Here is a 12,629-nt window from a genome sequence, read left to right on the forward strand (position 1 = left end):
CATGGAAGTGAGGCAACACAGAAGCAGGCCTGCTGGCTGCCCCGCCATCTCAGGCGAAGTTGCAGAAAGCAAAGATGAGCCATTCCCCCTGCATTCTGCCCATGTTGCAGCTTTATGAGAACAAATAAATGATGGTTTTTGTTTTTAACCACTGAGCTTCCGAATGGTTTGTTATGCAGTGAGAACTAACCAGAATGAAGCCTCTTCCCAGCTCTCAGTCCCCACCGCCTCCCCTTCCCACCTGTCCCTCTTCACACAAAAGTTGGCATAATCAGGCAATGGCATATAGAGTTCAAAGACTCAGGAAAATTCAAATCGGAAATTTGTTAAGTGTCTTAAATTTGTTAAGACACATGTTAAGTGTCTGAACCACTGGTCACATGTGTCATTGCACCGCATGGCCACAAGTCCTATGTTAGGGAGGTATTTGGTTTCTCTGGAAAGATTGTTCTGTGGTTCACGGAGATCTGAAAGTCACAGGTTTCTTTTACTGTGTTTCTCTCTTTTCTTTTTTTAGGGACCATCCTAACTTAAGATATCTCCAATTGTATCCGAAAAATCCCCATCTGGGCTACATATTTTTCATTTGCCTCTGTAGAATCACACTTCACCTTAGCTCTTTGCCCCATGAGGCTGATATATATGCACTGCATTGGTGGGATCTCTTGCTCTCTGACTTCTGCCTGGCTGGCCAATGGAAAGTCCAAGTCAGAGACCCTGTGGAAGTAGAAAAGCAAGGCTGGGGTATCCATTCTCCCACCTCTATCTCTGCAGGGCCATCTCTGACTAGCTGCAGTCCTATGCCAAAGGTCATAGCTCCTCCCTTGGTGGCCTTTGTACCCAACTCTCCTTCTGTGTTCCAGTCTTTGTTCACCCTCTCAGGTTTGGGTTGTAATTTTTCACCGATACTAGTAATGTCCCTTGTGATTTGCAAATTCCCTGTGTCTACAGCTTGTAACGTACTCTTTCTCTAAACTTTCTCCAAGTACCTATGAGAGACCACCTTTTTCTTGCTAGAATCTGATTGATAAATCTTATGATGCCCACTTCTCTTTCATAACGTCTTTATTGTTGTTGATGGCTTAAAATTCCCTCTAGTGTTTGTTTTCTTCCACCAGAAATATCTCTCCTTACCCTTCCATGGTGTGACATTTGCAGTGAATAGATGAAAGGTTCTGTCTTGCTAAAATAATAGAGAAAATTCAGTTAGATGGGTGACTTTCTGTCACTCATGAGGATTGCAGACACTCCAAATCCAGATTATTAGAATTTTTATAGTCGTCCTTTTTTTTTTTTGTCTGTGAACATGACTGAGAATATTAACCAATGAGTGAATATTAGGGAGACAAATTAGAGATTGAGTCTGGAAAACCTAAGATTCTAAATACCTGTTCCTTCTAAGATTCATCAGAAGTATTCAGAATGCAGTAAAAACAACACGGAAGAAAAATCCTCTTATGAGAAAACATGTGTCAAATGATACAGCAAGATGAAAGTACTCTCTGCCATCATGCAATTCTTATGTTCAAAAGTACTTCCTTGTAAGTGACTCATCTGTGTGATAGTATCTCTAGGGAGCAAGTATTCATGCCCTGTCTTGAGGTTTTTCATTTAAGAACCGTTTAAAGGATATTTTCCCTCAGAGATATGCAGAAGCATTCTTAATACAATTAACCTGTGTGAGGGCTGTTTGAATGTGCAGCTTACGTGAGCTAATTTCTTTTTTCCCAGCCTTAGGTTCTATTTTGGAAGGTAACACATACCCAGAGAAAAAACCAGTAAATCAAATAAATCATTATCTCTTCACTTGACAATTGAAATATTGCTCACTCACTTCTCTTAACATATTTTATGTCCCAATTTTCTCTGAAGATGGTTCTATTTCAGTGCTGAAGACTGTGGTATTTCCAGCGTTTAATGTGTGCATGATCCCTGTTGTTGAAATATGTGATAGTCATGACTCATGATGGGGAATTTAAACAAGGATTCATAGAAGAAGACCTGAGGAAGGATTTAGGTGTGAAGTCTACTGTGAAGGATGTGTAGGATGTGTCCATGTGGGTGATGGGTAGGATGATCATGCTTCTGTTCAGAAACAGGAAAGTTCAGGGTGATAGGTAAGATTTTCAGGGGAAGGGTAGTCAGGAGCCACAGCATTCAGTTAGGTTTGTGACAAGTTGAATATCAGATGTCAAAGATAGGGTCCAATATAAATGACCTGCATTAACTTGAAATCTGGGTCCAAAGGTTATGTGAAAGTTTTGGGGTAAATGTGGCAGGATGTTAACATAAATATCTCCAATTTCAGCTGAATCTTTCTAATTGCCAATACCCCACAGTCAAAAGCTCTATGCCAGAAGATCCACATTGGAAGCCAGAACCAGTTTTGTGAGATTTATTCCTTCAACTAATTTGATAGATATTTGAAGGGGTCAAGAGGAAAGGACTTTTTTTTTAGGTTTTATTTAAGTAATCTCTACATCCAATGTGGGACTCCAACTCATGACCATGAGGTCAAGGGTTGCATGCTCTTCCAACTGAGCCAGCCATCTCCCCAGTGCAGAAGGTGACCCAGGTGAAACCGTGTGACTGTATAAGGGAAGCCCCACAGGGACTCCTCTCTGCGTGCCATGTCCAGTGAGATGGAGGTTCCCACTTCCCGAAAGCCAGTAAGGTGGCCTCAGGACTTTGATGCTGCCAGAGGGATGTGGGTGGTATATGTTAAGAGATTTGATGTGTGTCCTTTGGAGTTTGGCTTTGCTCCCTGCTGGTCCCATGGGATACATGAAGGCTATTGCTGCGTTCTGTGGAGGGACCAGGGTCCACACGGTGGTGGCTGTCTTGGAAGCAGTCAAAACTTTCACTAATGGGCGGGGGGTGGCAAGAGCTAGGTTCCTCATGCCAAATGTGGGCCACACAGTAGGGAGGCAGCCAAAGCCAGTTTGAAGGGGACTTGCCCAGGGGCCCAGCAGGGATCCCAGCAGCTTCTGTGTGGACCAGAGCTCTGGAAGTCCAGGCACCAGGAACAGACATTGAAGCAACCGGCGGGAGGGGAGAGAGTGGCTGTTTGTTGGACTTGTGATTGCAGATTCCCAGGGAAGACTCTCTAAAGACTCATTAAAGGTCTCCTGGGCAGGGAAAGAGCCACTAAGTATGCTGCCACCATCCCCCACCCCCACCAAGGCCAGACTACACCTGACTGGTCTTCAGTGTTCCTGCCTCTTCTCCCCCAGCCCATGAGCAATTTGATTGATGTCCACTATTGCTAGTGTTATTCAACACAGTATTGGAAGCCCTAGCCTTAGCAATCAGACAACACAAAGGAATAAAAGGCCTCCAAATTGGCAAGGAGGAAGTCAAACTTTCACTCTTTGCAGATGATATGATACTCTATATGGAAAACCCAAAAGATTCCTCCAAAGAATTCTTAGGACTGATATATGAATTCAAAAGTCACAGGATATAAAATCAATGCACAGAAATCGATTGCATATCTATACACCAGTTATGAAGCAACAGAAAGAGAAATCAAGGAATCGATCCCATTTACAATTGCACCAAAACCCATAAAATACCTAGGAATAAACCTAACCAAAGAGGTGATAAATCTATACACTGAAAATTATAGAAAGCTTATGAAAGAAATTGAAGAAGACACAAAAAATGGAAAAATATTCCATGTTCATGCATTGGAATAAAAAATATTGTTAAAATGTTGATAGTACCCCAACAATCTACATATTCAATGCAATCCCTAACAAAATAACACAAGCATTTTTACAAAGCTGGAACAAACAATCCTAAAATTTGTATGGAAACATAAAAGACCCCGAATAGCCAAAGCAATCTTGAGAAAGAAAAGCAAAGCTGGAGGCATCACAATTCCAGATTTCAAGTTGTATTATAAAACTGTAATAATCAAGACAGTATGATACCGGCACAAAACAGACACTTAGATTCATGGAATAGAATAGAGAACCCAGAAATGAACCCACAAACATACGGCCAACCAATATTTTACAAAGTAGGAAAGAATATGCAATGGAATAAAGACAGTCTCCTCAGGAAAAGGTGTTGGGGAAACTGGACAGCGACATCCAGAAGAATGAACCTGGACCACTTTTATACATCATACACAAAAATAAACTCAATACAGATGAAAGACCTAAACATAAGACAGGGAGCCATCAAAATCCTAGAGGAAAAAGCAGGCAAAAACCTCTTTGAACTTGGCCGCAGCAACTTCTTACTCAATGTGTCTCTGGAGGCAGGGAAACAAAAACAAAAATAAACTATTGGGGCCTCATCAAGATAAAAAGCTTCTGCAGGGCAAAGGAAACAATCAGCGAAACTAAAAGGCAACTGACAAAATGGCTGAGGATATTTGTAAATGACATATCAGATAAAGGGTTAGGATCCAAAACGTATAAAGAACTTATCAAACTCAACACCCAAAAAAGAAATACTTCACTGAAGAAATGGGAAAAAGACATGAATAGACACTTTTCTAAAGAAGACATCTAAAAAGGGGTGCCTGCATGGCTCAGTTGGTTAAGCGTCCGACTTTGGTTCAGGTCATGATTTCATGGTTCATGAGTTTGAGCCCTGTGTCAGGATCTGTCCTGACAGTTCAGAACCAGGAGCCCTCTTCAGATTCTGTGTCTGCCTCTCTGTCTTTGCTCCTCCCCTGCTCACACTCTCTCTCGCTCTCTCTGAAATAAATATACGTTAAAAATTGTTTAAAAGAAGAAGACATCCAGATGGATAACAAATGGAAAAATGCTCCACATTACTCATTATCAGCAAAATGCAAACCAAAACCACAATGAAATACCACCTGACACCAGTCACAATGGCTAAAATTAACAACTCAGGCAACAGATGTTGGTGAGGATGAGGAGAAAGAGGATCCCTTTTGCACTGCTGGTGGGAATGCAAACTGGTGCAGCCACTTGGAAAACAGTATGGAGGTTCCTCAAAAAATTAAAAGTAGAACTACCCTATGACCTAGCAATTGCACTACTAGGTATTTATCCAAGGGATAAATTTCAGACACATGCACCCTAATGTTCATAGCAGCACTACCGACAATAGACAAAGTATGGAAAGAGTCCAAATGTCCATCCACCAACAGATGAATGGGTAAAGAAGATGTATATATACACAATGGAGTGCTGCTCAGTTATCAAAAAGAATGAAATCTTGCCATTTGCAGCAACATGGTTGGGATTAGAGGGTATTATGCTAAGTGAAATTAGTCAACCAGAGAAAGACAAATATCATATGACTTCACTCATATGTGGAATTTAAGATATAAAACAGATGAACATAAGGGAAGGGAAGGAAAAAATAATATAAAAACAGGGAGAGGGACAAAACCTAAGAGACTCTTAAATATAGAGAACAAACAGAGGGTTTCTGGAGGGGTTGTGGATGGGGGGATGGGCTAAATGGGTAAAGGGCATTAAGGAAGACACTTGTTGGGATGAGCACTGGGTGTTATATGTAGGAGATGAGTCACTGGATTCTATTCCTGAAATAATTGTTGCACTATATGCTAACTAAGGAATGAAAATTTTAAAAAGAAGTAATAATTAAAAAAAAAAAGAAATAGTCACTCAGATTGAGATAGATTTGGTTTCACTGTAGAATGTGCATACACTTTGCATCTACTGTTTTCATTATTGGAATTTTAGCCAAAGTTCCATTATGAATTTAACATCCTACTGTATTATAACCTTCTGTGAGCAAATACTTAAACAAAGAGACACACATACCTCCCAATAAAAAGTGAATACAGGTTTAATCTGAAAAAAAAATGTCTTTAACTGCAGCGATTCTTTCCTAAGTACATTCAATTATTGTCACCTTTGCATTCAGGTTAATGCTGTAGATGAGGCAAAGCCAAAGGTTCTACTCCTGAGAAGCACTAGGGAGATGAGAGTCCCACGTGAAATACCCTGAGAGGGGCACCTGAGGGGTTCAGTCAATTAAGTGTCCATCTTCAGCTCAGGTGATGATCACACAGTTCATGAGTATGAGCCCTGCATGGGCTCTGTGCTGAGGGCTTGGAGCCTGGAGCTTGCTTCAGATTCTGTGTCTCCCTCTCTCCCTGCCCCTCCCCAACTCATGCTCTGTCTCTGTCTCTCTCTCTCAAAAATAAAATAAACATTAAAAAATATTGAAATACCTTGAGAGCAGTGATTCCCATTTGTCTCCCATGGCAGAATGCATGTAGAAAGTCCTTGATAGATATTACACATGGTGGTTCACACAATAGGAGAATGACATGTGCGACACATTCACTTCTCTCCAGCTTCAAGAGTTTATATCTATTTATCCATTCATTAACATTGATTGATTGTTTTACTTCAGGGTAGATTTTATACCATAATACTACAATGAGAATCTAAGAGCACCTGGCTGGCTCAGTCGGTTGAGTGACTGACTTTTGATTTCGGCTCAGGTCATGATCACACCATTGGTGGGCTGGGGACCCATATCGGGCTCTACGCTGACAGCTTGGAGCCTGCTTGGGATTCTCTCTCTCCCTCTCTTTCTGCCCCTCCCCTGTTTGTGCTCACTCTCCCTTTCCTCCGTTTCAAAGTAAATAAATAAACAAAACAACAACAAAAGAGTGCACTGAGAATTTAGAGATAAGTAAAACAAAGTCCCTTTGGAGACTGGCTTCACTCACTCAGCATAAAAACTTTGAGAGTCATCCATGTGGTGTGTGTCCATAGCTTGTCTTCTTCTTTTTTTTTTTTCAACGTTTATTTATTTTGGGGACAGAGAGAGACAGAGCATGAACGGGGGAGGGGCAGAGAGAGAGGGAGACACAGAATCGGAAACAAGCTCCAGGCTCTGAGCCATCAGCCCAGAGCCCGACGCGGGGCTCGAACTCCCGGACCGCGAGATCGTGACCTGGCTGAAGTCGGACGCTTAACCGACTGCGCCACCCAGGCGCCCCAATAGCTTGTCTTCTTTAATTGCTGACTAGGATTCCATCTTATGGTTGCACCACAGTTTATCACTTCTTTTTTATTTAGTCTTATGCCCATAATTGACTGCTCTTATCTCATTGCATTGGCTAAGACGTCTATCACGATGTTGAATAGTAAAGGATGGACATGGCTTGCTTTGTTCCTCAATATATCTTCAGTGATTCCCAGTTAAGTAAGTGAGATACTGGATTACAGTAGTATACAATTTGTATTTGTGTGTGTATAAATATTTTAAACAAGTATTCTCCACTTTTTATAAAAGTTTTTAAAATTTATTTTGAGAAAGAGAGAGAGGGAGGGAGAGTGAGCATGTGTGAGCAGGGGAGTGGCAGAAAGAGGAAGAGAGAATCCCAAGCAGGCTCCACACTGTCCCAAAGAGTCAGATGCGCTGCTCAATCCCAAGAACTGTGAGATCATGACCTGAGCTGAAATTGAGTCAGACATGTAACCAACTGACCCACCCAGGTGCCCCTGTCTACTCTTTTCTTGAGTGAATAGCTATTATATTATTTATCATGAATAGCTGTTAAATTTTGTCAAAGGCTTTCACAAGTCATCTATGGAAATAACCTTATGATTATTTTTCCTTAAGTCTATTGATAAGGTGAATGACATTAATAGATTTTCCAATAACGAATCAATTTTTCATTTATGTTTAAGAATGTGGTGTTGGAGTCTATTTGCTAGTATTTTATTTGGTATTTTTGTTTTGATACTCATGAGAGATATTGGTTTATAGTTTCATCTTTTTGTATGGTCTTTATCAAGCTTAGGTATCAATGCTATACTTCTTTTGAAAAAGCAGTTAGGGAAATTTCCCTTCATTTCCAATGTTCTGCAACAATTTAAAGAGCACTGGGACTATCTGAATGTTGAAGGTTCAGAAGAACTCCCATGCAAAACCATCTGGCCTTGGTACTTACTTTGTGGTGTGGTCCCTGAATGGCTTTCTCAATCTCTTCCATGTAAATTGGTCTATTTCACCTTCATCTGTCTAGTGGAAATAGTTTTGCTACTCTGTATTTCCCCAGGAAAGTTATCCATTTCATCCAGATCTTCACATTTATTTGCAAAGAAGTCTTAAATTTTAAAAATTTCTTCTGATTTAGTTGTCACAACTTCTTATCATATTGAAAATTTTATTTGTGTCCTTTTCCCCTTTTCTTATCCAAAAAGATGAGTAGTTTATTTTTTTTTCAACAAACCAGAGTTTTAATTTATTAATTAGGCCCTGTATGTTTTATTCCCCACCACATTAATTTTTGTTTTTATTTTTATTATTTCCATACTTTCCTTTAGTTTACTTCCTTTTCATGGGTATTTTTTGGTATGGGAATTGAATTTATTAATTTTCATTCTTCTATTCTTATTGGAGAAGTTTTGGGCGTGCTTCATTTTCCTTCCCTCATTTCTTTGTTTTTCAAAAATATTTATTTATTTTAAAGTGTACTTATTTATATTGAGAAAGTAGAGAGAGTATGAGTGGGGTAGGGGCAGAGAGAGAGTGAGACTCAGAATCTGAACAGACTCCAGGCTCTGAGCTGTCAGCACAGAGCCCAACGTGGGGCTTGAATCTATGAAGCGTGAGATCATGACCTGAGCTGAAGTCAGACACTTAATCCACTGAGCCACCCAGGTGCCCCAAGCAATGTCAAGATTTAAACACTTTACAGAATCTCAAACATTTACTGATGTCAGGCACTGCATTTTACAGGGGAAGCACTTGGACTCACCCCATACACGGCAGTGAGTAAATAATTGCTGACCTGTAACTATGCTCTACGAGTTATGCATTCCAGCCCAGTGATCTTTCTCAAAATTGTCATCAGTATTCCAGCTATAAAGAACAGCAATCTACAGGACAAACTGCACATTCTAACGAGAAAGCAGTAAAACAAGTTGCACACTCTGTACAATGGACACAATAACAGAACTGGGAATTTGGCGAACAAATGAATACAAAATAAAATAAAGACGAATGTTTTGATTAGGCCTTGTTTCAGGCCATTTGATTCAGCTGAGTAACGTCTCTGAATTTGCATGTACTTTACAAGATCTCTTTTGAAATCCTTGAACCTTTCCTCTGACCACACAGGTCCACATTCTGATGCTGTTACTAGGCTGTAGAGCCCATTGGTATAGTGGTCACCCCTTTTCTCCAACACCAGGTCCTCAATCACATCCATTAGCTCCCTCACTTGGCCATCCCGCTCACTCCCTGTAGCACAGTTGTTAAAGGCACACACTCTGCCCCCACATGCTGCCACCACCTTGCACAGGGCTTTGTTATCTGTGTCGCGGATGTAATCCGTCACGGATTCTCCCTCCAGGTCTTCCTTGTGGGTGAAGAGGACAATTGTGTGTCTCATGGCATCTTCTCCAAAGATCTCCTTCACCCTCTGCACAGCCTGCTGGTCCTGGTCAGTGAATCGGCCCAGCTGGGCCACCAGGAGCAGCACATGGGGTCCTGGTGCAGAGAGTAAGTAGCATCTCCACACCTCTTTGTACAAGGAATCAGAGTGGTCCTTCCCAGAAAACATATCCGGTGTGTCAACAATGACCATCTCCCTCCCTCCCCAGCTTCCCTCATGTTTACTGCAAGTCTTAGTGATGGACTGGGCACTCAGCCGCGATTCAAATGCTTGCATCCTGAGGATGCTGTTCCCTGTAGCACTTTTGCCGGTTCCTGTTTTGCCCACCAGCATGATTCTCAGCTCTGATCCTCTGGCACGTTGGTTCTTCATACATGGTTCTGTAGAGCAAGTTTACAGTGTCATGAATATACTGCTTATGCCAATGGAATATTTTTAACAATGGGAGATATTCCCACCTTATGGGCAAAGAGAATCTTCCAATACACTGTATTGATAAAACAGAAGCTAACTCCATTATCAAATAAAACAAACAATGATTTTTAAAACATCTCAGTTTCTCTAGGAATGCCACGTTGGATCTTAGAAAAACATACTCAGGGGACGAGACGGATTTAGAAACATATGGGGCGCCTGGATGGCTCAGTTGGTTAAGTGTCCGACTTCAGCTCAAGTCATGATCTTGTGGTCTGTGAGTTCAAGCCCCGCATCGGACTTTGTGCTGACAACTCAGAGCCTGGAGCCTGCTTCGGATTCTGTGTCTCCTTCAGTCTCTGCCCCCGCCCACCCCCACCCCTGCTCACGCTCTGCCTTTCTCTCAAAAATGAATAAATGTTAAAAAAAAGAAAAGAAACATATCTTGTCATGCAAGGCTTGCCCAAATCACCCAGTGCTGGCTGTCTAAAGTACACATTTTCTGAAGATCAGAGATGTGTAGTCAAGACTGTGAGTTCCATCTCACAGTCGGTTAAGTAACCTGACTCCGTTCCAAGGTCAGAGATGGTTCCTCTGACTTCTCTGGGCTGGGGTGTGTTCTTGACCACTAGTGAAATGGCTGGACCAGGGAAATACTGAAATGAGCAGCATAAAATTTTTCTCTCTAATGAAGAAGCATCTGATAGCTTATGCTTTGCTTAGAGAGGGTAGAATGATTTTTATATAAAATAGGCAGAAAATATGGTAAAATAATCACACACACACAAGAATTCATATTCTTACCAGAATGACTGCATTCCTGTTGGTCCATTGCTGTTCCTGAGGGACAGAGAGGCCAGAGACCAATAATATATATATTATATATAAATATTATTATAAATATATATTATATATGTTTATAAATATTATATATACAATGTATATGTGTATAATATATGTTATATTATATTTATATTTATACATTTATATACTTACATTTATATTTATGTTTTTAGTTTATTAGTTCTGCATCATGAAAGACTCTTGTATTCCGAGAGCACTGTCATACCCATGGCTCGTTTGTTTACTCATAGCTGATGGGGGAGATAATTAATCTGTCTTACAGAGAAATAGAGTCCCTTGCCCAAAGTCACCCAGTGAGTTGAGAAGTGGGTTTAGTTTGTAAGCCCTACCTGCTCCTGGTCTCCACACCTACCTCTTCTCTACTTCCTCCATCCTCCCAAGACCTCCTGCCCCTCCTGCTCTCTTTGGTCTCACCCTTTCCCTCTCTCACCTTCCTCTCTAAATCTGCCTTCCCCAGATGTGAGGTTCAGTCTTTTCTTTCCTTCTCTCCTTTCCCCACCTTGCTCCCTTCTTCCCTACCTCTCCTCTCTCTCCAACCCCACCACTCTGCCTTGCAGTCCTTGCAAGAGACTCCATGAATCAAGCATACTATCTTTGAATCCAGAAATACATTTCATTCAATCCATCAATTGCTTGCATTTTCTTCTTTCCTCAACAGCATGAAGAAGCCCTGGGGTCTATCCCTTTACCTATACATCGCTTTGTTTCATCAGATAGTTTTTCTCTTTTGCTTAAAGAGCTCTTTTTCTCACAGCATATACCAAAGTGACAAGGCACAGAAAACTCATGAGCACATGGGAATGTCCAAATTCTTTTCACTGACTTTATGTTAAGGAAGCTCTGTTTGCCAGTAACATGTAAACTAAACTATACGATGTTTACAGTTCCTGTAAACTGACTATACTTCAGGCAAAGCAGTCACTCTAAATTGTTTCCCTTAAAATCAGGAAAATTGTTCTTAAAAAAATTTTTTTTCAAGCATAGCCTGGGAAGTAGAAATCAACACTGAGGAGCTTTTCGTGAATGTGAGCTTATCTGATTTACTGTCAAAAAAAAACCACAACCAAACAACAAACAACAAAAACAAAAACCCAGATGACTCCTTGTTAAAACCTGTGACTTGCCAGCTCAGCTCAAAGAGAAAGAAAATAAAACAAAAGTGCAGTCTATCTTCTTCCTCTTCTCAATCTCCACAGAGCCTCCCTGCTGCAAAAGAGCCCCACCATGTGCCTGTGTCTGACATTCTCATTTATGCCACATGCACACAATAAACAGTTAAAATAGGAAATTTTAATCAGTAGTTACTTGCTATCAGGTTGACCGTGTTTTCTTGCCAGTAGTGGAACACCAGTGTTCGAATGATTTCAGCTGGACAGGAAAGAAAGGCAGGACTGCCTCTGGCAGATTTGATCCCTTCTCTGCAGGGCTGTGTCCTCACTGTTTCAAGTTTGCCCAAGTGCAAAGCCCCGCCCCTCGTGGAAGTTAAGCCTCTTTCTCACTGGTGGCAGCGACTGTTCTAAAGGCAAGTGTGGACTGGGGAGGACAAGAGCATGGAAGGGGCACCTCTAATGGGGTGCTGTGCAGAGACAGAAGTTTGCGGGAAGAGGAACCTGAGAGAAGCCCACTTCCTGAGTCAGACTGGAAGTTAACAGTCATTAACTCTTAAAGCATTTTGAAATAACTCACTCATGGCTTTCCTGGCACCCTGGCTTTTCTTTCCTGTCCAGCTCTGTAATTTCAGGGGACGCACTTCTGGGGATCAAAGATCTAGTCGTGTCTACAGTAATAATTCGAGTGTGGGCATTCAGGAAGAACAAACCAAAGAGTTAAAGTTGAAATCGTTCAAATGCTCTTTCTTCTTATTTATGTGGCAGCCATCACAGCAGGGGAGAGAGAATATGGAGTTTACATTGCCTTCATCTCAGATTTGCAGTAACCTCATGTGGCTTTCTCTCCCAACCCACTGATGAGGAAT

General features: G+C 41.2%; 1 protein-coding gene across 2 annotated transcripts; it reads right to left on the reverse strand.

Annotated features, from left to right (window-relative positions):
* Positions 1–8,670: 8,670 nt before the first annotated feature.
* On the reverse strand, positions 8,671–12,183 carry LOC115509372 (GTPase IMAP family member 2-like). Of its 2 annotated transcripts, XM_030308797.1 has the most exons (4): positions 11,960–12,183; positions 10,787–10,884; positions 10,595–10,630; positions 8,671–9,756 (listed from the first exon to the last, which is right to left on the reverse strand). In XM_030308797.1, exons 3-4 carry the CDS (start codon positions 10,620–10,622, stop codon positions 8,777–8,779), a joined length of 1,008 nt encoding a protein of 335 aa, XP_030164657.1. In that variant the 5' UTR covers positions 10,623–10,630; positions 10,787–10,884; positions 11,960–12,183; the 3' UTR covers positions 8,671–8,776. The 2 variants fall into 2 exon arrangements, with proteins under 2 accessions (XP_030164657.1, XP_030164656.1); XM_030308796.1 differs by lacking the exon at positions 10,787–10,884 and having other exon boundaries at positions 11,960–12,182.
* Positions 12,184–12,629: the final 446 nt, after the last annotated feature.

The sequence above is a fragment of the Lynx canadensis genome, chromosome A2, assembly GCF_007474595.2.
Source record: "Lynx canadensis isolate LIC74 chromosome A2, mLynCan4.pri.v2, whole genome shotgun sequence".
Classification (NCBI taxonomy): domain Eukaryota; kingdom Metazoa; phylum Chordata; class Mammalia; order Carnivora; family Felidae; genus Lynx; species Lynx canadensis.

What these genes read in the sequence shown, in the direction of transcription:
- LOC115509372 (XM_030308797.1), bottom strand. Translation starts at nt 10,622, where the DNA reads ATGGACCAACAGGAATGCAGTCATTCTG. An exon ending in ACAGGAATGCAGTCATTCTG is followed by an intron (nt 9,757 to 10,594) that starts GTAAGAATATGA and finishes CTTGCTCTACAG; the next exon opens with AACCATGTATGAAGAACCAA.